This window comes from Pongo abelii, chromosome 12, assembly GCF_028885655.2.
Source record: "Pongo abelii isolate AG06213 chromosome 12, NHGRI_mPonAbe1-v2.0_pri, whole genome shotgun sequence".
Classification (NCBI taxonomy): domain Eukaryota; kingdom Metazoa; phylum Chordata; class Mammalia; order Primates; family Hominidae; genus Pongo; species Pongo abelii.
Window position 1 is genome coordinate 109,148,184 of NC_071997.2, and position 26,207 is coordinate 109,174,390.

Here is a 26,207-nt window from a genome sequence, read left to right on the forward strand (position 1 = left end):
AAAGGAAGCGGCTGAACCATCCCTCTCTCCCAGTACGGCCTCCCAGAAGGGAGGCCAAGCCTGTAGATGGATCCTTATGACCCCTCACCCTAGGACCCTGCAAAATATGAAGTCAGAAGAGATACCTTTCCCTGCTCAGGTTGATGTGGGCTTTGCTTTCTGGTCTAGAAGCAGGTGGGAGCAGGTGCAGCCTGACTTTTTACTCCCAGCCACGCAGGTGAAGACAAAATAGCCTTTCTGCAGCTCACCACTAGGCCTGGAGCTTGGGGCTTTAGAAGGTCCCCATGCATCCTCTGAGCCACCAAAAACTGTTTGCCAAAGAAGGCAAGGGTAGAAATAGCTACATTCATTCCCTGTGCTCTGTCATCAGGCACGCACAGCTGGGTTCAAGGGGTACCGGGGTAGTAACACCGACTCCAGGTCTCACCGAGGCCTGAGCTTGGCCACACCTCTCCCCATGTGTTAGCTCGGCGGTTCCAATCCAACAACGAGACAAATGTCTTAGGTACTTCATAACAGGATTCAAATGGAACGAATTCTTTTTTCCTCCCTTATCACTTTGCACACATGAAATCTATTTTTAATTAGCTTTCAATATATCATCTAAAAAAAAATCCTACAGCTTGCTCCCACCCCCAAATTGTTCTTAGAGAAAGAAAGATTTGTCTTGTAAGTTTCTTTAGAAAATCTATATGTGCTCAATGCATTTAAATAACACTCATTAAAGTGAACGGCACACAAGCTGGCTTCTCTAGTCACAGATGAGAGACAATTGCTTGACCTATTGCAAATCAAAAAGCATTTCCACGCCACCTTTATTTTTCGACTGGTTAAGTTTTAAATTAAAGTCCCAATGCCCTTTTTGGAAAGGCAGACTAATAGGGCCCCAACTGAAATTTGAGCTCAGTCGATCGGAAGATAATTACAAGAAACAAAATGTGAAATTTTAAATCAGGGCACTAATGAAGTCTAAAAATACCAGTGGCCCATCCCTCTGGCTGGCAAGACCTGTTCTTCATGGAGGGGAATCTCCCCATAATTACTCAACCCCGGGAGAGGCCAGGTTGTCACGTCAAACAATAGCAGGGAAAATCGGGGACTTTAACGAGCTAGATCTCAAGGCGTTGCATGGTGGATCTTATTATAATGCTGGGCAAGGTTTCAAACAGAGAACAGGAGAAAAGGAAAGTTCTTTTTTTTCTAAAGTGGAGTTCTGACTTGTGTTGACGCCATCACGCAGAGCCTCCTGTTCCTGCCTGGAGCCAGCTGTCTGTCATTTAGGAGTGTGAAATCAACTGGGCTTCACAGATGTAAAATCCCTAGGGGCAAAATTAAAAGTGACCCAAATCCAAGCCCACGTGGTCCTGTCAGGAACATGACTCTCACATGGCAAGTTTCAAAGATTTAGTTTCAAAATTCGGGTTTCTTATTTTAAAAAATATGCAGTTGTTTGACATTAGATCTGACAGACAAATTATAGCTTCAGCAATAAAGGCTTTTAAGATTAGAAATGAAAAGAGAAATTACTAATATATTAAAAAAAGAAAAAACCCACCCAGGCTTGAGTTTGGAGGCATTTGTAGGCGCATGCGTCACTTTCTTCCCCGCAAATATAAGGGGCTAAATCAGCTGATGAGGCCGTAAATAGAGAAGCGAGTTACATGGAATTTCGAGGAAAGAGCCAGTGTGCTGGCAACCTCTGGAAATCAGGGTGATGGACTGGTCAGTCGTTGTCACTGGCTAGAGCTGGTGGGTCCCGCTGGCTCACCAGAAGGAAGGGCTGCGGACACTTTCTAGGCCCACCCCATCCCTGGCCCTCACCTGGCCCTCAGTCTGCCCAGTGGGGCCTGGTAGAGGGAATCTTAGCAGGGCCCCTATTTCTTGTCCCCTCTAGTCCATTGGCTCAGGACCACCACAGAGGATGGTTCACACCCTCAGGCCCTCGCACAGAGGTTACAGGAACAGCTCTGCAATGGTCATTGACCCAGTGGGCACAGAAGTCCTGCAGGGTCCTGTCCCTGCCACCTGTGTCTTTCTGATCTCACGGGCTCAGGGCTGACAATGTTTAGCTGCCTACACCCAGCAGCTTTGGTGGGGCGGATCCCAGCTTGGTGCTGAGCCCCAAACTAGGGACTCCAGTCCTATCTCAGCTAGTTACCTTTTTGCAAAAAACAGCTCCTTTTCCTAGATGTGTGCCTGGAACGTGGCAAGCCAGCAAGATCTTGCATTAGCCCAGAGAGGCTATGTGGGGAGAGAATATGCCGCTTGGTGCCTTGGGCTTTGGCATAGCCTTGGAAGCAGGATGCCTGCTGCCCAGTTGTCAGAGTTGGTAACTCATGAACTTGAACTGGGAGTAAGTTTCTTTCTTTTTTTTAAAGGGAGACAGAGCTTAACCAAAACAATGCAAACAAAAAATCAATTTAGTCATTTTTTTAAAAAAGATCTTAAAGCAAGAGTTTACCAGAATTTAGATGTAATTTTCTACAATTTTGTCATTTAAAACTGGTGCTGATTTCCAAAACAAAGGCAGTCAGGGCTCAGTCACATTGGGAATTAAACCCAACAGAGATCTAGACATGAGCTTTATTGTTAGGATGCTTGACAAGGCCTGAAAATTGCTTGAAATGACAAAGGAAGAGACTTGGGAGAGAAGATAGGAGAGCGGCTAGTGGGGTTCCTTGCTCTGCCGAGAGGGAGAGCACCCCGAAATGCCATCTCAAGCGGTTTTATGTGGGAAGGCTGGGAAGCTGTGCCCAGAGATGCATACTTTCTAGGACTGTCTAGTGTCCTCTTTCAAAGGAGATGTAGATACCCCATTGGGGCAGACTGTTTGCCATGGACTCTCATGCCCCCACTGCCTGTACCTGGCAGTGGCCCAGCAGCCTTCCCCACTGCATCCAGCAGGAGCAGGGACTTGGCTTGTCTGGGGCGCTAAGGCCTAGGCAAACCTATAGCAGAGGAACTCAGCGAGCCTCATATGTGTGCCCCGGTCCTCCTGTCCCCTTCTGCCTTCCAGTCTGGACTGATCCCTCAGACAAACATCAAGAACCCTAACCCCAAGACCGGGGGCTCCAACTAGGACCATGTCTAGCATGCATCCTTTCCGAGGCTCTGTTCTGAAGGATCTACCTTCGAGTTCCCTGGAATGAAACTCCCCTGAGGCTGGGGGAAGAGGGTTAACTGAAGGCTGAGGCTGGAGGTGCTCTTTCCCAAGGTCTCACAAAGCCACCCCTGGATCCTTGAAATGAAACATTCAAGCGCCTCAAGATGGTCTAGGAATGTCTCCTGGGCCTAACTAAATTGCCTTGGGCAGTGCTCTCATCCGATGGCACGACAGAGGGTGCCTTCCCTGGGAAGGACACAGTACATGCTCTGAATGTCCTGATAGGTGGAACATGGAGAAGGCCCCCAAAGGGACTGTTCTGTGGTACCCTAAGAGGAGTGGATGACTCTCACCCTTTTGCAGCTTGGCCTGGCCTTGGGGGTTGGAGGTGAGAATGGCCAGGGCTTGGGCTGGAGGTGGACGGGCTGTGGGCTTTGCAGGCTCTCCCTTCCTTTCTCTTCCCGGGCTCCCTCTTCTTACCCAGGTGCATTTCCCCACTTTCCTTGTCCCGCCCTCCACACTTTCCCCCTCCCTCCCCCATCTCAGGCCAGTTGTCTTGGGCAGGCAGAGGCTCCACTGCAGCCTCTGGGTTGGGGAGGCCAGTGAAGGAGCTGGCATGAAGCACCCTCCTGTCCCGGTGGTGTTGCAGTGACCGCGCAGGGAGGTGCAGACGCAGGCCTGTGGGGAGGCACGTGGTAGCAGGACTTACCTCTGGGGTGCCCTGGGTCGGTGAACTCATACTTCCCCACGCCAATGGTCCGCAGCATCTGCAGCCCGTGGGCCGAGTCGGTTGTGGGGGGCCCATTGGTGGCAGGGGCACCACTGGGGAGAGTGGCGGACGGCTGGGCTGGCGGCGGTGGAGGCAGCAGGGGCCCTGCCATGTGGCCGTTGCCCACAGCGGTGGGTCCTGGGCGGGCCACCTGCCCCACACCGGGCAGTGTGGACACGGCCAGGGGCTGAGGGCTGGCATACAGGGCCTGGGCAGGCATGTTGACCACCACGCTGCTCAGTGGCTGAGAGGGCGGCTGAGGGAGCGAGTAGTGGCCTGGCATCAGCGGGAGCTGGGGCCCCACGTGGGGAGGCAGTGAGGGGGTCACCCCAATGACCGGGGCCTGGACGTTCACAGCCGGGCTGAAGGTGGGAGGCTGGGCCACTCCATAGGAGTGTGCGATCAGGGTGGGCTGGTTCCCGGCGGCCACCGTGGTCACCCATGGCCCTGTGCCTGCAAGGGAGATGGAAGAAACGTCATCTGCCGGTTACATATTCATTCAACAAACACTGACCACCCCAGGCCCTGCACTGGGTGCTGGGTCACTGAGGTGAACGAGACACTTGCATCCAGGAACTGACTGATTAGGAATCTGTGATCGTGGCAGCCCAGGATAAGTGTGCTAGGGGGTCTATGAACAAACAGCCATCGGGGCTCAGAGGAGGAGGCGAGGCCTGCCTGGGAGAGGTGAGAGGCAGCAGAGCAGAGAGAAGGAAGCAGAGTCCTTTGAGAGACTTGGGTTCCACTCTCAGCTCTGCTACTTAGTAGCTAAGAGCCTCAGGAGCAAGTTCTTCTTTATTTTATTTTTTGAGACAGAGTCTCACTCTGTTGCCCAGGCTGGAGTATAGTGGTGCGATCTCAGCTCACTGCAACCTCCGCCTCTTAGGTTCAAGCAATTCTCCTGCCTCAGCCTCCTGAGTAGCTGGGATTACAGGTGTGCACCACCATGCCTGGTTAATTTTTGTATTTTTAGTAGAGACGGGGTTTCTCCATGTTGGCCAGGCTGGCCTCGAACTCCTGAGCTCAGGTGATCTGCCCACCTCAGCTTCCCAAAGTGCTGGGACTACAGGTATGAGCCACTGTGCGTGACCTCAGTAAGTCCTTATTTCCTCTGAGCCTCATTCTTCTTATCTGTTAAATCCTACCTCAGGGGACTACCAGGAAGAACTGAATGAGGAAGATGTATTTGGAAACAAAACAAAACTAGCAGAGTGTCTGGCATGTGGTGAATGCCCCATAAATGCTGGGGTTTCTCCTCCCTTTCTGCAAGCTTGCCCGTGAGGGAGGCAGGGGAAGGGGATGGTGGAGGTGGGGGTGTTCGCTGGGCCCTCAGGTGAGGGCGCTAGAGCCCGGGGCCAGGCATGGTCCTCGCAGGAGGGGAGGGACCCTGGTGGGGGATGTGTGGAAAGGCTGGCCGGGCCTTGCTGGGGAGGGCAGGCCTTGTGCTAAGCAACCTGGGCATGGCCAGCCTTCGGGGAAACAAGAGAACCCCACTTTAGTCCTTAAGAAAACTTTGGCTGAACGAGGTGGGGTCCAGATACATCTCTTGAGAGCCGACACAAGAGGTGAGGTCAGCTGTGCCAGGCGGGGTGACCTAAGGGGGCTTGTGAGGGAAACTTGGAGACACTGTGACAGGGAAGGCCAGTCTGGGTTGCCTCTGACTGAATGAGCCTGGGTCCAGGTTTCCATGGCCCAAATGCTACCTCAGTTTGCATAGCTGCTCTGAGGTGGCAGTGTAGACTGAGCATGGGGAGACAGAGGAAGGGGAGTAGGGGGCAGGGGGCCACTCAGCACCACAAGCCCCACAGGATAGAATGTGGAGCTGGGAGCTCCATCTCAGAAAGAAAATGGCGCCGAGGTGGGGCAGGAGCTAAGATGGCGGGTCACTACCAGACCACTGTCCAAGGGAGAGCCACCGGCTGGTGGTGAGGAGCAAGGCTCGGAGTCACACAGACCACGGCACAAGGCTTGCATCACCCCTTCCCAGCCGAGGGACTGTAGGCCCAAGCCTTTCCTGAGCCAGTTTCCCCTCAGCAGCAGGCATGATCGCTGTAAGCATTGCGATGATGCACAGAACAGGGCACACAATACATGTGCAACGCGTATTTATGATTTTGATAACAAGAGAGGTTGGGGAGAACTGGAAGCCAACAAACATCAGTGAAGTAATGGCAAGATTCTAGAATGGGCTGCTAATGGGAACTGTCCCCAAGCCTGAAGAGGGGAGGTGGTGTCATTATGAGCCAGCCTGGGTGTCTTAAGCCAAAGCATGTCATCCCAAGCTCTGCTCTTTCCAGGATTAGCCAGGGGGCCTTGAAAAATGCATCAGAACTTCAGAGCGTAATGGGTGGGGCCCCAGGGGACTCTGTGGCAGAGACACAGAGACACAGTGCCATGGAGGTGATTTACATATGATGGGGTGAATGGCCCAAGGGTACAAGAGACCTAAAGAGAAGTCTTTAGTTATATGTGGCAAGCTCCCAGCATTTTAATCTGTGACTTGGATAATGACATGGAAGACAGGACCAGGTCTGCAGGGAACATAATTGGGAGGGGTAGGGTCAGCAACAGAAGCTGGTGTCTGAGAGATCCTAAGAGCACACAGGGGAACACTGATGAGGCCTTGCTATTGGGTCCCCAAACCCAGCTGCCTAAGCCCAACTGTGAGGACATGAACAGGGGTAACCGTAGCTGCTGGGGCATCTTGGGGTGCTGTTGAGGCAGCATGTGACGTGGCTACTAGCTGAGCAGTGATGAGATCAGAGGTGCTGAAGGAAGCACGTGCCAGGCAGACCACTGTTGAGTTCTGGACGCTACACTTCAAGAGGGATGCAGGGGGCAGAGCAAAGCCCTGGAAGGCAAAGGGCCTGAAATCTATGGGCTGTGGGGCATGGCTGAATGGCCTGATGTGTTTATTCCAAGACTTTGAGAGGGGGATGAAGGGGGTCTCCCGACACCTGTAGGGCTGTTGTGTGGAGGGCCAAATCGAGAGGTGTTCTGTGTATCCTAAGCGGGGGCTCTGTGGCCAATGGGAGACAAAAGAGAGGGCATTCATTATGGCTGAAGCCGTCCAAAGAAGGGCTGGGATGTTGTACGAGCTGGCGAATTAATTCCCATCTCCGAGGGTAGAACACCCCAGTTGTCATACAACCATGAGCAAGGAAAAACCCTACTGGAAGGCATGACTCGAGAAATTTGTTATGAATCAGAGTACCCAGGTTTGGGAATGATGATTCAAAAGAATCCGGAGTCAATTCAAAGTCACCCTGATAATGTCATTCTCACTCCCTTTTTTTCTCTGGAGTCCTTGAGTAGCAGAGGAAGACGCAGAGGGACAGCTCCTTCACAGGGAATTACATACAGTGCCTTTGCCCCCTGAACCTGAGGAGGGGGCTTCTGCAGGCCCTGGGGTCAAGACCTGCTGTGCAGGAGTTGGGGTCCCCAGGAAGCCTCTAGCTTCCCGCGAAGCCCTGGGCTCAGTCATTTCTATCTGCCGATGAGTTACGTACCTGGATTGTCACTCTCTCTCATCTGTTTGGAGGGTGGCTCATCAGTGTCCCAGGGTGTGGACTGATTGATAGGCGTCTGTCCCCACCGGATGCTGGTCGCCAGTCCCTGGGACTGACTGTCCCCCTTGGAGATGCCGGGAGCCTGTGGGAAGCAGATGAGGTGAGCATAGCCTGGCCAGAGACCAGCCTCCAGAACAAGACTCCCTAGGAGGGACCTAGCCTCCAAAACAAGACTCCCGTTGCCTAAGCTTCGCTCACTGAGTACAGGGTCAGAGGCAGAGCCCCAGCCCTCCACTCAGTCTTTGGCAGGAATTGCAGGGGGTTCTGCCATAGTAGTAGCAGCTGGGACCTCTGCTAACCTCCTGCCTCTAGGAACATCCAAGCCAGTGCCTCCCTTGTCACCCTCCGTGGCCACTCACTCCACCTGCCCTGTCACAACGGGAAGAGCATTCTGAGATATGAGATGGATTCTCTGGCCCTCAGACCATCCACAAACCACAACCACACAGATGCTACCAACTTATCAGGGCATGTGCTGAGTACTGACTTTGTGCCCAGCCCAGCCTCTGTGCCACCACTGGCTGGCTCTTGGACACGGGAGAGGACAGCTTTCCAAGGGGCCACCAGCAGGCAGCAGGTGAGGGACTTTATACATTTCCCATCCTGCCCCCATACCAACCTCTGAGGCCCAATCGTCCTGTGGAGGAAGTGTGGGGAAGGTGGGAGCGGAGGCCCATGGTGGGGATAGCTCAGAAACTGCTCCTAGGTGGATGGTGGGACCCTCAGCTCTTCTGTGCAGGAAGGAGACAGGCTTTCTGCTCCATGAGCCCACTCTCTAGTTCAGATTTGTAGATGAATGAAAAAATAAACCGAGTGAAAAAAAAAACAACACACACCAGGACAGTATTTGTCTCCCTGAGCCACAGCCTTATAATGGAATATTATATAGCTATCAAAAATCATGTGTACTAAGAATTCTTGATGACAAAATGCTTACATCATAATGTTTAATGAGAAAAACAGGCCACAGAATGACACACAAATGGCCTCCCTGTGTAAACATCCCTGTGTCAAACAATATATGTAGGAGGGAAATGACCAAAATGTTAACAGGGATGTTATTCTTGGGTGAGGGGATTATGGGTAACTTATTTTATTGTCTATACTTTTCTGTATTTGTCTTTTTTTTTTTTTTTTACTATGGCCATTATATATAATAGGCAAAAAAAAAAAAAAAAAAAATTTTAGAAACATGCTGGCGAGGTTGGGATAGGATACCTGGGATATGCAGGGGTGTGGGTGTCAGTAGAGGTGGCCCCGGGAAGAGTCGGCACAGCTCCCAGGAGCACGGCCAGACCCCAACCAGGTGTGGGATGAGGGGTGGATATGGATGCCTGCCAGGAACAGTCACAGAAGAACACAGGAGCCTCCAGGGGCATCTGCAGGCCTCTCAGGTGAGGACCATGGTTCTCACGGTGACTTCTGATGAAACTTGACCCAGGAACCCAGCTGGTGGGAGACAGGGCCTGCTGCTGAGCCCCTCTGACCAGAGTGGCTCTCCTGGGTTCCGTGCCGGGGACAGAGAGGGGGTGTAGATGGGAAGGCTGGGCAACACTTGGGGCTTTGACGCATAGTACAGACGACACACAGCGCCTACATAAGGGCCTGCTGGAGGAGGGGGAGCCGTATCCCGTTAGGACCTGTGGGCTGCGCTCAGCTAATTGCATCAGGCTGCATTTTATCTCTGGCCTGCATTTCAGATGCTTTGCTTCTGTGAACAGAGCAAGAAACAAAGGAAAAGGGTGAATCTCCTGAGAAAAGAACAATTCAAGGGACAAGCTTCCTTATCAGAGGGCCTGCCCCATTTCTATCTGTGGGACAGGCAGAGGCTGGGAGGAGAGGGGGTTGGGGACTTAGCCGCACTCACTAATAGTCTTAGGGAACAATAGCATGGTTTTTCCACCATTCTCCAAATAGACAGCTTTTAACGCGTGCCCTGTCTGAAGGATCTATCCACTCCGCAGCCTTCGCTCTATTTCCAGGCTCTCCAGTCCTGGTGGCTCAGAGGCAGGAAATTGCTTTCCTCGGAATCAGAGGCATCTGAGGGAGAAGGAGCCTGTGCTAAGTCCCATGCTGGGCCTGGAAGCAAAGTGTGAATGCTAAGATCCCAGCCTCCTGACCGGCACCCCCTTCATGGACAGTACAGAAGCCCCTCCTGCCTGGAGGGGGTGTTGCAGCCCCTCTCCACCATGTGGGATCCTGGAGGTGTCCCAGGCAAGAGGCTATAGAGGTTTTCAGCATCCTCCGACAGCCACTGCTTCTCCCCTCTTGAATCACACTCCGGCCTGGCAACTTGACAGGGTAGGGAAGCTTCTGGAAACTTGCCCTGGAGCAGCCCCTGCCTCCAAGAGAGGAGGTTGGGGTCTCCTCGAGTTTGGGTCCCCATGTTCTGAGTGCTAAAACTTCAGGAGTTCCAACGGTCACCCTAAAATTGGTGGAGTTTCTGAACTTGAAAAATCTCACACTTTTCCAACACAGATTGCTCAGCCCCTTGGCTTCAAAGCACTCCTACTGCTCACTCATTTAGTTTGTTTCTTCTGCTGTAGGTCTGTGTCAGGCACTGCTCGAGGCACTAGGGATGCAGGTGACCAAGACTCAGCCCTGCCCTCAAGTGGCTGCTGCGGGACTGTGGGAGGACTCAGTACATGAACAGCTTGAGGGAAAGAAGCTGGGGTGTCCCGGGTGTGCAGAGGCGGGCCCAGATGGGCTGTGAGCAGTCGAAGTGGGCTACAACCGGCCTGCTGTTTGGCTGTGTCGTTCATGAATACTACAAGCAATTTCTTATGTATAAGAAAGCAGCTCTGTGGTGAGAACCAAGTCTTTTTTTTTTTTTTTTTTTCTTTAGGAAAGATACATAAGGCTACCCATTTTCTACTGAGCACTCACAACATCTGAAGCTACAAGCAACCTGTAGTTCAGGAATTTTATGTATTTTATTAAAATAATGCAATGATATTCCTTCCTCCACTTCCTCCAGAAAAAACCTGGACACAGGGTATGTGTGCCCTTTGCTGAGGAGCCCGGGCCCCCGGGTGGGTGATGTGCAGAGCCACTGGTGATGTGCGTCAGCGCGGCCTGACTAGAGGCCCCTCCTGCGACGAGTTCCAGGCCCTCAGTAAACCCATGTGGTCCCTGGGTTCTGGAAGCTTCTAGGGGACCATGTTCAGGGCCGTGGGTCCAGCTCTGAGCCCAGCTCCTGCTAACTCTTTCCTCCCATGGTTCAGGATGCCTACAAGCCCAGGCCACCCTGATTTCCACGCCTCCTGGTCGGGAGGGCTGCCGACACAAGAATGCCACGAAAACCAAGCAGGAGAACTTAGCCTGGGCAGCAGGGAGGAAGGCAGAGTTGAGCAAGTCTCCCTTCGTGCCCTCCCACTGCCATCATCTGGGACACCAGTGAAGCCACCCAGAACTTTGGCCGTTCCCCAGTGTTCCTGGCCATGTTTTCTGCTCCAGTGACATGATGGCACTTGGCAGAGAGAGGCAAACCAGGATAGCCTCTCTGTGCCTGGCCCCACGGAGTGGCCCTATCTGCCCATCATCAGGCCTGAGCAGGCTTCTCTTGGCTTTCCTTTAATGAGATGCTAATGGGATGCATCATTAACGCAGCAGCTTTTTAAACCCTGAGCTCTTGTAAATTTTCAAAGGTCACGGTTTTATGGCAGCTGACAGCATCCTGCTTCTTTCAGTGACTGAAGAACACTAAAGACCGAGGGCCTCTATGGTTGAAGCTCTCTGTGAGGCAGCGCAGAGGGGGAGGCACCTGCTGGCCATGGGGGCTGGGGGCCTCCACCCTGCAGCAGTCTCAGAGGACACGTGGGTTCACTCCACCAGCTTGGGGGGAACCAGCCGTGCATGGCCCACAGAGCTGCTCTGAGGGACCTGCTTCATTTAGGGAAAGGTGTGTAGGGCCGCAGGTGGTGTGCAATGAAAGATTCCTGGCAGAGGGTGAGGGGCTGACACTCACCTGGGGAGGCAGGAGCAGTGGATGCCCATGGAGTACCCTTTGCTTACCAGGCTGTGTACCCACGAGTCTGCGACACACAGCCCCGAGAGGCTTTTGCTAATTTGTCCACCCAGAGGAAACCCCTTTTTCTACTTTGCACAAAGGTGCCATATAGACTAGCAGTGTCCTTCGTGGCCAGGGAGGTTTGAGAGATGGCAGGGACTCCCCTGGGGCCCTCCCAGGCCTCGCTTGTTCTCACCTCTACTCTCTGTGTACCCAATAATCACAGTACTTAGTGCACTGCCCTCAGGGCCTTGTTTCTGCCCTGTCTTTGCAGGCAAAGCTCCATGACTCCGTGAGGGCAGAGTCTCTAAGCTAAAGTGTTGGCCAGTGGAAGAAGCATGCATCACTGTTGGCTTGATGAATGGATGAATGAATGAATGAATGAATGCACAGGGTGGATTCCAGGGAGAGTAAATGACACAAGTCACAGAGCAGAGAGTGAAACAGCACGGTTCCCTCATTGGGGGGCTGAGGTTTCCACATCATGGGGGCCGGGTGTGCTGCAGCACGGTTCCCTCATTGGGGGGGCTGAGGTTTCCACATTATGGGGGCCGGGTGTGCTGGGACCCTTAACACTGTTGCCCTGGATGCTGCTGGAGGCTGCCTGGAGCCCTGGATGGCCCAGTCCACTGACCAGCAGAACTCATCAGCCCCTCTGGATGCCTGGGTGCGATGAAGGCATGGACACTGAGGGGTGACTCCTGCCTCTGTGGAGCTGGGGAGACCTGGGGGAGTCTCCTGGAGAAACTAGAACACAGCATTCTCCACTGTTTGCCCAAGGATGTCAGAAGAGGGTGAATCAATGAAGCCTTGAGAAGAAGCTTCCAGAAGAGATGGGCTGGGCCTGGGCCACAAAAGCTAGGCAGGATTCAATCTGGCAGACGGATGGGGGCCCAAGTCACTGCCAAAGGACCCCAGAGCAACCAGTGCATTTTCAGCCTAGACACAGCTGACAGAGACAGGCTTCAAAGTCCACTTCTGGGGTGCACATGGGCCTTTTCTGGAGGGACGATGATGCCAGCACCTACAGCCCTCTCCTGCCAAGGAAACTGTCTCCTAGATGGGAACCTGCAGGCCACGATGCTCTGTACCATGCGGTGCAGACAGGGTTGGCGGGGCTGCCTTCTGCCGAGCATCACTGAGCACGCACTCTGGGTCAGGGGTACCACCGTGTACGAGGGATCCGTGCTGGGCAAGGTCCTGCCCTGGAGGAACTTACAACCAGCAGAATGGGACACCTACACCAGGGAGCCGTGGGGGTGCCACAGGCTTGGAGAGAGACCCAAGGAACAGACCCATGATGTTGTCTCACTCCCACCCCTGTTAATAGAGAGACTGGTGCTACCATTAAGAAAAGGTACAGTAAAATCATGATGAAATTCAAAGGGGAGACCAGACCAGGGAACACGGGGAGAGAAATGAACGCTGACGACATGCAGGCCACGGGGCTCCTGGAACTGCCACAGTGGAGCCTTCAGCATAGCACGGAGCTTCCACTTAGTCAAATTAAAACACACACACACACACACACACACACACACACACACAGTGCTGTGACTCTTTTGACAGAGTATGTCAGATGCGACACTATGCCAGTCCTGGGTCTATCTTTTTAAGAGGTCTTGAAGCTTCTGCCTTGGTATCTTAGACCCTCCAGACCATCAGCAAATCAGCTGAACATCACCAAGGGTTACTAGTCAATACCACGGGATCAGCAGAACTGTCCAGCCAAGCTCTCTTAGGATTCCTGTGCACAAATTTGGGAGATATTATAAAATGTGCCATTTACAGCCACTAAAAAAGAAAAAAGTAAAAAAAAAAAAAAAAAGGGATACACAGTCTACTGTGTATCTTACCATTTTGTATATATTGCAAAATAGTAAAGGGCAAAGTCATTTGTGCCTTCCTCTTGACATATAAATGCACAGTGTTACATGCATCTCTTTGTGTTCTGTAGAGGATTGGGGGCAGCATAAGTATAGTGGGATTCTAATTACATAAATGTCAAAACTAAAGTCAGTGCAGCATTTCCCTAACACAGCCCAGCTGGGTGGTGGGTGTGAAGTGGCCTTGGATGAAAACTTGAGGAGCCCCAGGGAAGACAATGCCAGGGACAATGCCAGACAAAACTCCCTGTACCCGGACCTTCATCTGAAGCCTTGTTTCCATCTCCGGGCTCCCCACAATACCCAGCCCATTTGGGGAAGACAAGCTTTGGTGTACCCATCCCACCCGCCTGGCTCTGGGTTCTGATGGCTCCTTCTGGTAAGGGATGCTCACGTGCGCTGGCCCTCCCTGCAACTCTGGCATGGTTCTGATTGCCCCACACTTTTGGAACTCCCTACATCAGAAAACTTGCTCTACCAGCTTCCCCTGCAGCTAGGGCATGGCATGTGACCTGTGGCTCAAACCCACTTAGGTGAGACTGCAGTCTGGAAAGCTGGGTGATGTGAGGAGGCCAGCACTGCTCCAAGTCCATGCGCTGCAGAGGCTGGTGGCAGAGGAATGGGGATTTGGGAGCACGTGGGGCAGGGAGGCTCTGGTGTCCTCAGCCCAGCACTGGTGGTGAATGCGGTCATTTCCTTTTTCTTCTCACTCTGCAGGGTTATTCCTAGGGCTCTTCTGAGAACAGCAAGAGCAAATTCGCACAGTGCTCCTAGCAGAAGTGCATTTGTTGCAGGCACCTCTGATCACTGGGCCCTGGCTTGCCCTGGGGGGGATTCATATCACACCAGCTATGAGCTCGAGGAGGGGGCATCACTGGGCAGGCCATTGCCTGCAAAGAGTGGATATTTCACTTCCTTTCAGCTTCCCTCCCTCTGCAGGGCACTTGACGTCTTCATGGTGCCAGGTCCACCTGTGGGGAATGATGGCATCCAGCTTTTGGCAAACATATTCAGACTAGGGTGTTGGGGACTGAGCATGTGGGCCTCTCAGGGGCTCTTGCACTACAAAGGTGAAGCCCCAGGAAGGCAGTTCTCACTTGAAAGGAATTATGTTCCAATGGTAGAAACTCAGGCTTGGGGAGGAGATATTTTGGTGTCTGGGGTCTTTTAGATGACAGCTCATAGGTTTACAGCTAGGCTGATTAGGCTTTCTAGTGTTGGCAGGTTATCACTGAGAGCAGATTCCAAGATCACATAGGGAGGGCTTCCGACCACGACCACGGGGATCTCCAATGTGAGTGCACAAAAGCGGCATCTGGAAGACTCGTTAGAGGAATGGAAGTTTCTGGACCCCACCCTGGAGGTTCTGATTCAGTTGGTGTTAGGCGAGGGACCCAAAAATGTGCCGCTTTAATAAACCTACAGGGGACGCTCGGCAGGTAGTCCATGGACCTCACTCTGGGGATCAATGAAAGTCTTTGCGTTCAAATTCTTGGGCCTGTGCGTGGGGACCGAGGGGTTGATGCTGCTCATCAGGCCCTGATTGGGAGAGTTTTGGGTCTTGCTTATGTGGCTTATGGGAACCAGCTCCTAGGCGAGGCCACTTCTGAGGACTTCTGTTCTGAGCCTAGGTTTCAGGGGGTCAGAAGGACACGTTGAGAGCCACCAAAGCTGGAAATCTGTGGCCTCCGGGAAGCGCAAATGACATTTAAGGGTCTCTCAGTTCTCATTTCCTGATTGCTACTGAACTACAAATGAGAAGATAATCGCAGTTAAATCCCTACGTGGGGCCAGGGGAGGGTCTCCCAAGCCCCACCTGCCCTCATTAACGAGGCTGCCCTCTCTGGCCCCCTGGCCCCAGGCCTGCGCCCTCGGCCTCCCCTTCAGAGCCCTGCCATAATGCGCTCTGGTGCCTGATGAAATTTCTAATAATACTAACCAATGATGTGTTAAATTGAGACACTTCTGGCTCACATGCCGGAAACTGCATGATGGTTTAAAGGACCAGTGCTTACCTTTCTCTATCAATTTGCTACTAAATTACTGCTTTCGGGGCAACTTACAGAAAAGTAATTCTTTATTTAAATTTTAATTTCAATCTTGTCATTTAAAATATATATTCAGATTCCAATCATATTACAGAATATGATGATGTCTTTGGAGGGTAAACGAGCCTGCTGAGAGCCTGGGTGGGGGCAGAGGATGTGATGGGGCAGGTGATAGGAGGGGCTGAATAGCGAGCGAGAGACAGAGGACAGGCTTGGTGAGGGCAGCCATGTGCTGGGCTGGGAGCTACAATTGCAGACCCCGTCTGGGCCCCAGGCCTGGCCCTGTCCTGGCCCTGTGATCCTCGGCTTGGTGGCCAGCCCCAAGGGTCATCTGTAAATAGTTTAAGCAGAAACCACCAATCACTTCCTGTGCCCTTTCTCACTGGATCACTGTAAGGACGCAAGCCATAAACAGATGCCAGGCACAGATGAACTGGTCCTCCCTGGCCAGCCACTGTCCTAACAGCCTCCTCCACTCCAGGTGCCGGCATGCACTGATTTCCTTCCATGAGGAATTCTGTGTTCTTACCTTCATTTCACAGATGAGAATAATGAGGGCCAGAGAAGTTCGAAAGTACTCAGGGCAGCCAGGCATGGTGGCTCATGCCTGAAATCTCAGTACTTTGGGAGGCTGAGGCAGGTGGATCACTGGAGCTCGGGAGTTCAAGACCAGCCTGGCCAACATGGTGAAACCCCATCTTTACTAAAAATACAAAAAAATCAGCTGGGCGTGGTGGTGTGCACCAGTAGTCCTAGCTACTTGGGGAGACTGAGGCAGGAGAATCACTTGAACCTGGGAGGTGGAGGTTGCAGTGAGCCAAGATAGCACCACTGCCCTCCAGCCTGGGTGACAAACCGAGACTCCACTTCAAAAACAAAACAAAACAAAACAAAACAAAACAAAACTCAGGGCATGGCAAGCCTGGGACTCTAACCCAGGTCTACTATTTTATCACAAGATCTTCAGACGTGCTCTGGGATGGCAGGAATGTTCCCAGGCTACCTCTCCCCAGCCTCCCCGGCTGCAGCCAGTAGACCCATAAATGGACTCAGCCATATCAAGCCTGCGCCCACGCCATCCTGTCAGGATAATACTAAAGCCCTCGCTAGGTGCCCACAAGCACACCAGCCACGGCCTCTCCTCACACTGTGTCCAGCCCGACAGGGCCTCCTGCTCCAACCCTGCCAGCACACTGGGGCTAGCTGTTGTCTGCCTGGCTCCCACTCCTGGTGCTGCCCACCTTAGCACTTCCGTGAAACCACCCCGTTTAAATGAACAATCGCCTCCTAATGCCAAATAAGGGAGCATTTCACGTCCTCTTTCTCTGATCCCTAACAATGGCTTCCTCCTTCTTCCTTCTGGAAACTCCCTGCCCCTCCGTTTCGGTAACAATGCTTCTCCTGGTTCTTGACCTAAACCTCTTCCCAGCACCTCCTCCTGGTGCTGTTCGCTGGTGTCTCCTCTCCTCGGATCTCAAGCATGGACGTGCTCCAGGCTCGTGCCAGGCCTCTCTCTCCCTCTCTCAGGACTGTTGGGGCCCTGTCTTCTTTCTTAATGATTTTTCTGATGTGAAACACCTGTGTGGTAGCCCATGCCTTTGATAGAACCCAGCTTTCTATAGTATCCTGGAAGTATGTTTGCTTTTCCCTTTTCCAACATCAAAGTCTATACCTTGGAGACACTTTTGCTGAAAGTGCAGCACAGATGGCCTCCCTTGCACACATAAAGCAACCACAGATGGGGCTGGTTTTTGCACTGTGCTCTGGAATGTGCCCTGTCCGGGCCCCCAGCCCCTTCCTCCAAGCCCCTCTCCCAGTGGATGGGCCTTGTGGACAAAGGAAATGATAAATCTGGCAGAACCTTACAACTCAAAGCTTTCAACTTTCCTCTAACAACTTTCAACCGAAAACTTCTTAGTCCCATTTCCAAGTAACTTTTCATCCATTACAAAACCCACAAAATTTTCAAAGGGGCTTTGAAATAAGATCACCTAGAAAAAAAAAAAAGCCCATCACAAACGAAAGTCTTTGAAAAGAAAGAGGCCCTTTCCTGCGCTTCAGCTCCCCTCTGATATCAGTTTCCCTTTCATTCTGCTGAAAGGTGCAGGGCAGGCCTGGCCCTCAGCAGATGCCTGTGATGTGCGGGAGCCAGTGGCCCAGACGGACAGACAGGGACGTGGAGGAGCACGAGGGGCACCTCTCACAGAGCGGGGCCGGGCCTTTCATCCCCCTTCAATCAGTCCGCACCGCTCCCCCAACAGCCGCGTTCCTTGTAGCGGCCTGTCCTGCTCAGAGGCCCCGCCGCCCTGCCTGTTTCTGGTCACCGTGGCATTGGTGACAAGGCAGCGCCCTCCTGAGCACGGTGACCCTCTCCAATCGTGTCACCAGAGTGGGCGGGGAGGTGGGCCCGGCAGGGGCAGCCCCTGCTCTGGCCTTTGATAGGACATTTTCCAACTGCCGGCCCTGCGGGCGGTGACTCCAGGCCCACCCCCCGCCCTCCCCAGGGTCAGCTGTATACTCGCAGACACACATCACACAACGCCCATTTCCGGGAGCCTTTGTTATTTTCAGATTTGAAATCCGTAGTGAAGCTGGTGAGGAAAAGTCCCCTGTACAGGGCTATGGGCCGATGTGGGGTCACAGGTGGACCCCCTTACTGAACCATTTGTGGATGGGGCCTGGCCCTCAGAGACTACAGTCTGAACACCCAACATTATTACTACTATTTTTGATACAGGGTCTTGATCTGTCATCCAGGCTGGAGTGCAATGCTGCCATCACAGCTCAGTGCAGCCTCGAACTCCTGGGCTCAAGCGATCCTCCTACCTTGGCCTCCCAAAACACTGGGATTACAGGTGTGAGCCACCACGCCTGGCCTCAACATTAATTGTGAGCCCAGTGACTCGGGCCTGCATGGAGATGACTTCCAACGACCCCAGGGGAAGAAGCAGGCTCTTTACAACGGCTTGGCTAGGGGCTGCCCTGGCCCCTCTGCCCCCTAAGGCCTTCCCAGCACCTCCCCAGAGGGCATTCTAGGATTAACTAAGCCCTCCTGTGTGCAGGACCCCCCAGAGCCAGAAAAAACCCCAAGACTGAGTCTCCATTCATTATCTGCGACTCCCTTTGTGACCTTCCTCAATAGTCGCTTAACATGCTCATTAAGACTCCTGGGCTTGGGCTGGGTGCGGTGGCTCACGTCTGTAATCCCAGCCCTTTGGGAGGCCAATGCGGTTGGATCATGAGGTCAGGAGTTCGAGACCAGCCTGGCCAAGATGGCAAGACCCCATCTCTACTAAAAATACAAAAATTAGCTGGGTGCAGTGGCAGGCACCTGTAATCCCAGCTACTCGGGAGGCTGAGGCAGCAGAATTGTTGCCCCGCTCCCCGGGAAGCGGAGGTTGCGGTGAGCCGAGATTGTGCCACTGCACCCCAGCCTGGGTGACAAGAGCGAGACTCCATCTCAAAAAAAAAAAAGACTCCTGGCCTCCTCCTTTCTAGTCGGGGGCAGAGCATTCCTGTTTTTTTTTTTTTTTTTAAATTGCAAACAAAGACTCACTAGGAAAAGGGAACAGCTCCACATTGTAAAACCTCTGCTGTGTGACTCGCAACACTGACTCCCAGAGCATGGAGTCGACTGAGAGCTCGACTCTTGACGCCACACAACATTCCTGACACGACATCCTCAGCGACCTCATTAGAGGCCTAACAAGAGACGGGACGCGGCAGAGTCACACCGAGGGGCAGTGAGACAAAGAGACAAACTGGGCAGCACACACGGCCTCGGAGGTGGCTCCTCAGACGCAAGGCGCACCGAAGGAGCTACAACAGTTTTATTGTGGGGACTTCAAGACTCATCCAAACAAGTCAGCGCCTGAGTGTGGGTTTCAGGACGGTAGCCTAGATTCTGAACGGTATGGGGGTCAGAGCTGGGCAGAAATGACCGCTCTGCGGTGGGAATGTTCCAGAAGACGCAGCGAGGGCCTCAGCGTGCCTTCTTCCAGCTCCTGGGCGCTGGCTGCTTTGTGCCTGCTTAGGCTGTCTGTAATGAGAGCCATGTGTGGCCAGGCAGGGTCCTGAGGGAGTGGCGTTCTCTTTGGCCCCACCTTGGTTCAGAATTGAGGTGGTTAAAGTGATGTTTAAAAGGAGCTGGTATTTAGCAGCAGCCCAGCTCTTCAGCCTTCAGGAAACACTCGGGGGCAGCCAGATGCCGTCTAAATTCACTGGAGGATCATGGCAAGAGGCACAGCGGAGAGATCTTAAGCAGTGGTGGAAGAGGCAGGGGACACAGAAACAGCCCTCTTGGGGAAGATAGATACTTCCCTTCCCCAGGAGGAGTGCTGGGGAGGCGCGGGGTGGGGATGGGCACTGCACACAGGGGCTGTGGGTAACCAGGGCAGCATGAGGCTCTGGTCTTCTCTGCAAGAGGCTGGGTAGCCATGGTGCCAACTCCTGAGGAGGTTGGGCCTGGCCCGCCCTTGGAGATGGGATCCCAGACAAATGCCCTCCACTGATGTCCCCTCCTCAGCAGGAACCCAGACTGCCTAGGCCAAGGTTCCCTCCCTTCACGTCCAAGGGAGGGCTTCTGTCTGCACGTGCAGTGTGGTCCGGCTACCACAGCTCCACTCCCTCAGCGCTGGGGCCCATCGCCTGCAGGGGCGTCATCCATGCAGGCAGGGCCACGGGGCCTCTGAGCAGGACGGGCTGCTACAAGGAATGCGGCCCCCCCTCCCACCCCACACTTACTGAGAGGCAATCCTGTTCTGGAGACACAGATATCAATAGTCTCTGGCCTAGGGGAGTGCACAGGCTAGTGGGAGAGTCAGGATTTTAATTACAACAGCTGATATCTATGGAAACTTTAGATGGTCCAGCCGACAGCCCCTTGAGGCTTGGGAGTTCTATGAGGCCAAAATCTAAGTGCCCAGCTCAGCTCCTCACTGCATTAGTCAGCTCAGGCTGCCAAAATAAAATATCACTGGATGGCTTAAACCAGGGGTCCCCGACCTCTGGGCCACAGACCCAGCCTGTGGCCTGTTAGGAACTAGGCCACACAGCAGGAGGCGAGTGACGGGCAAGTGAGTGAAGCTTCATCGGTATTTGCAACTGCTCTCCGTTGCTGGCATTACTGCCTGAACTCTGCCTCCTGTCAGATCAGTGGCGGCATCAGATTCCTATAGGAGCACGAACCCTGTTGTGAACCGCTCATGCGAGGGATCCAGGCTGTGTACTCCTTATGAGAATCTAATGTCTGATGATTCTGGAATAGTTTCTTCCGGAAACTGCCCTCCCCACCCCTTCAACCCCCATGCATGGAAAAATTCTCTTCCACAAAACCAGTCCCTGGTGCCAACAAGGTTGGGGACCACTGGCGTAAACAACAGAAATGCATTCCTCACAGTCAAGGAGGCTGGGACCTCTGAGATCAGGGTGCCAGCATGGGCAGGTTCTGGGGAGGGCTCTCTTCCTGGCTTGCAGACTGCTGCCTTCTTGCCGTGTCCTCACCAGGCAGTGAGCTCTGGTGTCTCTTGTTCATCTTACAAGAGTACTAATCCCATCAGGAGGGCCCCACCCTCACAATCTCATCAAAACCTAATTATCTCCCAAAGGCCCCATCTCCAAACACCATCACAACGGTAATTAGGGATTCAACCTGTGAATTTTGCTGGGGGCACAATTCAGTCCGTAAGATCCACGCAGCCTACACAAAGTGGGTGTTCAGAAACGCTGGCCGAATTGAGTGGAGATCAATCCGCCTGTTGTTTCTCTGGCTCCACCTTGCCCACTAGACCCCAGGGAGTGTTGAATGGAGACATGCACCCACAGACCTGACTAGCATGCCTGTTGGTCCTCCCACCAGCCTGAGCTCTAATTTTCTGATGGTTTGCTTTTTTCCTCTCACAACATAATCTCCATGATCTCTAGTCTTTCCCGAATGCTGTTGAAAGGCTTGTTGTATTTATCTCCGGAGAATCCACCGTGCCCCTGTGCAAATTTCCATTGTCATGGTTCATTTTAATTTCCTCTAAGGCTGTTGCCCACTCTCGTGTTCAGAAATAGCTTGTTCCACTTAATAAAAGCATTTAAATATGCAGACACGAGAAGTTTCCTTTGCTTGCTCCTAAACAACACAGTAAGTGGAGTGAGTTATACCCTGTGTCCTGCTGTGAGGCTGAGCACAGACCATGTGGCTTCCCAGGAAGGAGAAACTCTGGATCAAAGGCTCAAGGGCAGGAGCAGGATCTGAGAACTTCTGGTGAAAACCCAACCAGCCTGGATGACCACACCTCACATTTCCCAGCTGACAGCACCCTGGCTCTCCTGGACTTGCCTCCCTTCTTCATAATGATCAGAGCTGTGGCCAGCAGTCAGCAGGTCTGGATTGGAGACCTGGCCCACTCCTAACTGGCCTTGTGACCTTGCACAAGTCATTCCACCTCTCTGAGCCCCTGCTTCTCTCCTTCATCTATAAAGCAGGCAGGACAATCCCTCCTTCGAAAGGCTGATTTCAACAAGCAGTGGGAATCTTCTACTTCCAGGACCTAGCAAGGTACCTGGGACAAGGCAGGGGCTCAGCAAATGGCAGCTATTATTACTTTTAGGGGACCAAAGAATGCAAGAATATTAAGTAGCCTTTTATAAGAAGGATGCTGTGCCAAAGGCACAGTCTTTCTCCATCAGTTTTCTCTTGGTTGCTGCAGCCAGAGACTCCCCCACAGGCTGTGGATTATCAAGAAACAAAAGCAAAGGACTGGAAAGCAGGCTGGATCCTAATTCGAACCCCACATCTATGGGAAGTGTAGCTATTGGCTGTGAGACCAAAGCATCACGACCTCTGGTGGCGGGTGGTCTGAATTGCAGGTCAAGTAACAGAGCTGAGCCAGGCTCATAGATACAGATAGCGAGGGGCAATGTCGCAGGGCATCTTTCTTTGGCTAAATAATGACAACGAAGAAGCAAGAGTCCAGGTAATTGGTGGATATCAGCATGGGATTGGGAAGGGGGGTGGCAGAGATGTAAAATCCCTGATAAGAAGGCAGCTGAAGCCCTGTTTTAATGGCTCAGGAAGACAGTTCCTGTCTGGTACCTAGTCCTTCCAGGACCCTGAAGCCTCCTGTCCCACAGAGGAACCCTAAGCTTATATGTGGGGCTGAGTGGGGCAGGCAGGGGAGTGCAGGTCAAATATTTTGGGTCACAACTGCCCCAGAGATGAACAGTCCAGGTAGTAATTGCTAGACTTCCAGCCATGCGCAGCTCATGTGGAATACCAATGGCCCCTTGTGAGAAGCCTGGGGATCACCTCCAGGGGCCATTCTCCCTGGAGACACATCTATAAATACCTCCAAGTAAGCCCAGCCAACCCACTCATCTTCATCTGGAATTAGCACTGGCATCAAAATTCTCTTCTATTGTTTGTTCATGGGGAGTTAGTTCATGGATTCACTTGAGGTCACATTTAAGTCAGCTGCAGAAATGGGGGACCCTCCAAACCCAGAACTTGGTCACAGCTAGCTGGCAGCTCTCTCCTTCTGCATCTGCTTCCTTCTGAATACAAGACTCCAACCACTCACACAGTCCACACTGTGCAACCCTACTCCCGGGATGACATTCACATTCACATATGCACACACTATCACACAGGTGCACAAGTGTGCACACATCCACTCGCCTACTTACATAACTGAGCCCACACACATGCATTCCACAGAAACCCACACAGCCCCAGCCTTCTTGGACTGCAGGGGGACTCCGGCCCCCACAGGGCAGGAGTAGCTGGAAGACACTCCTCTGCTGGCCCCACAGAATCTTTTCTTTTCCAATGACTCCAGAACACAGAGTCCCCCATGGCCACTTTGAGCTTTCCTCCCAGACACTTTTTCCTAAATCAGCTTCCAATCTGACTCATTTCAGTTTTAAAACAAGAAAACATCAACAAACATGATGGAGGGAAACAGATGGTAACAATTACAGGAGGGAGAAAACAGAGCTCGCTCCCTCTATAAGGGGCAGGCAAACATATTGTTCCCCAGACAGCGGACGGTCCTCCTGCCACTAACGTGTAAACTTGGGTGCATGGCTCCCAGGGCTCATCGCCATTGCAGGGGACAGGCCAGCACTGTATGGTCCATGAGGGATGCTGGGCACCACGAGGCGGGTCCGTTGGAACCTGGGACCTGCGAGGTCCCCAGGGTGGGGAAGGAAAGACATTCCAGCACGTCCCAGGCCACCTCACATGAGACATGCCCCGTCTAAGACCCGAGATCAGGGTGGGACAGCTTCCTCCCCTGCACACTGGGTCCACCTGTGACCAGCTCTTGTCACCTCATGTCCCTGTGCAGAAGCCTGTCTCACCCAGGACTGTGAGATCCTGAGGGCAGGACAAGGTTTCTCACTCAGGGTGGTGGGTAGGAGTAGGACTCTGGAGCCCGGCTGCCTGGTTCAAATCCAAGTTCTGCCACTTTCAAGTAAGGAAAGCCAAGCAAGCTCACAGACCACTCCATGCCCTCCTTTTCTCACCTCTTAAACAGAGATAATTCAAGTACCTACACCATAGAATTATGAACTAATATGTGCAAAGGACTTAGAACCATGCCTAGAACACGCGGGTGCTATATGTGGAAGCTTCCAGCATTATTACCCATGCAGATGGCCGGCGTTTGGTTGAATGCTCAGTGGGCATCCTAAAGGCCCCCAAGTACAGTGATGAGGGAGCAGGCCTTAGGCTGGGCTGTGAAGGAAAGACTGAGCATTCCAGGCAGGGGAAGCCCCGCACTGACTTCAGGGCTGGGAGGAGTCACCCCTGTTGTTGGGAGAGTCCAGGAGAGATGGCCAGGGTCCGGGGTCCCGAGTGGGAGTTTTCCATGCTCCGTCCCTCTTGGGACACACCATTCGCATTTGTCCATCCTTTGTGATTAGGTAGGACAAAGGCTCAGCTCTCCAGCAGATCAGATTGGTGGAGTCAGGTAAGAAAACAGGTGCAACCCAGAGAGATCACATGCTGTGATGTGAGTGGGGTGGTGGTGGCCTATCCTGGCCTTGTGAGTCCAGGAAAGCTGCCTGGAGGAGGGGGCTGAGTCCTGACTTCAGGATGAGGGGTGTGAGCATGAAGAGAGGGGATGATGCGTTGTGCTGGGCACAGGGAATGTGATGCCTTTGGGGGTCAGAACAACAGGGCATCAAGAGTGAGGGGTTTGAGTCCCTGTTCCTTCATTATTTGAGTGCCCCAGCCAAGGATTTAATGTCTCTGAGCCTCAGTTTCCTCATCTACACAATGAGAATCACAGTTCCCTGTGTCCCAGGCCTGATGAGGGGGTGTTGGAAGGATGTGCATTGCAGGTGCCCAGCTGGCTCCCAGCACGTCCCAAGGGGATGAATGCAGGGGCCACTGTGCACCTGCCTTTTGGACCAGACTTTCTCTCTCATGTGTCCTGTTCTTACATACATTTACACACAAGCTGTCATACTGGTGGCCAGTGTCCCCACCTTCACGCTCCCAGGGATATGCGTTAGCTGCCCCTATTTGGACGCCTGGATATGGCGAGCTGCATTTGACCACCACAGGGACGACGGTATGCCAGACCCCCTTGGTGCCCATTTGATGCCAATGCAGACAGCAGCTTGTCTGGGCACTCCCAAAGTGGAGAGGGGCAGCTTTCTGCTGCACTTCATTTTGGCAGCGCCTTCTCTTCATCTGGAAATATACTGATGTCCTTACTTATTCTCCTGGGGGCTCGGCATCTCCATTCACCTCCATTCTCTCCAGTCTGCATTTCCTGCCTGAGGGGTCTGTCCCGTTAGCACCAGGGCTTGAGTGTGCTCCTCCCCTCCTCCTCTCCTCTTCCTCTTCTTCCTCCTTCTCTCCTCCTCCTCCCCCCTCCTCCCTCCTCCTCATCTCCTCCCCATCTCCCCTCCTACTCATCTCCTCCTCCCCCACCTCCCCTCCTCCTCCTTTCCCACCTCCTCCTCCTCCTCTTTCCCCTCCTCCTCATCTCCCCTCCTCCTCATCTCCTCATTCCCTCCCCATCCTCCTCAACTCCTCCTCCCCCACCTCCCCTCCCCCTCATCTCCTCCTCCTCCTCCTGAGCTCTTCCTCTTCCTCCTTGTCTTCTCCTCCCTTACCTCTCCTCACCCTCCTCTCTTCCTTTTTTCTTCCCAGGTGCTCCTAACTGCAGTTACTGCTGTTTCAGCTCCTGCCAAGGCCATTGCCAAACGTGCTCAGGAGGGCAGGGACTCAGGAGGCCTGAGCTAACCTGGACAAGAGGCTTCTCCCTGCTAGGCCTCATGTGAGAATCAGCAGATGGAAGTCAGCAGCAGGTCTTAGCCCGGCTGGGCTTCTGCAGTCTCTCCCCTGGGAGGTCTGGCTCTGGCAGGCTGTGGGTGGGACCTGGGGCTCTGCTGTAGAGTTCCTCAGCTGCTGCTGCTGCTGCTGGGTGAGAACTGGGCCCCACAGACTGGACGCTTTCCAAGACCAGCCCCCTTTACAGGCAAATGCTTCCCTGCCAGGGGACTGGGGCTTGGAGAACTGCAGTCCCCCGGCCAAGGGTGTTCCTGCAGTGGAAGTGTGTGCCTCAAGCTGCCAGCCTGAGCAACGAGAAAGACCTTCCGCCTGGCTCCCTGAAGGCTGGTTTCATGACGGGAGTCCGGCTTCCCATGCAGGGTCGTCCCCGCGGGTAGAAGGCACTGGTCAGAGTGGCAGCAGCACTCCAGCCAGCAGGATGCTGGAGTTCCCATTGCGGCGGCACACATTGGCCTGTTTACACACCCAGCTCTGAGGGCTTGGCCTTCTCTCTTTCAATGATGTTTATCCGAGTTCTGTAACATTCTTC

At 53.2% G+C, this 26,207-nt stretch overlaps 1 protein-coding gene across 2 annotated transcripts in view; it reads right to left on the bottom strand.

Annotated features, from left to right (window-relative positions):
- Window positions 1-26,207, bottom strand: part of KLHL29 (kelch like family member 29) — a 318,944-nt gene that overhangs the window by 62,486 nt on the left and 230,251 nt on the right. For both annotated transcript variants that reach the window (XM_009237502.4, XM_054548335.2), the window contains 2 exons: window positions 7,382-7,523; window positions 3,813-4,325 (listed from right to left, as the gene is read on the bottom strand). In XM_009237502.4, the coding sequence (XP_009235777.3) occupies window positions 3,813-4,325; window positions 7,382-7,523 (655 nt within the window). The remainder of the gene's footprint in view (window positions 1-3,812; window positions 4,326-7,381; window positions 7,524-26,207) is intronic.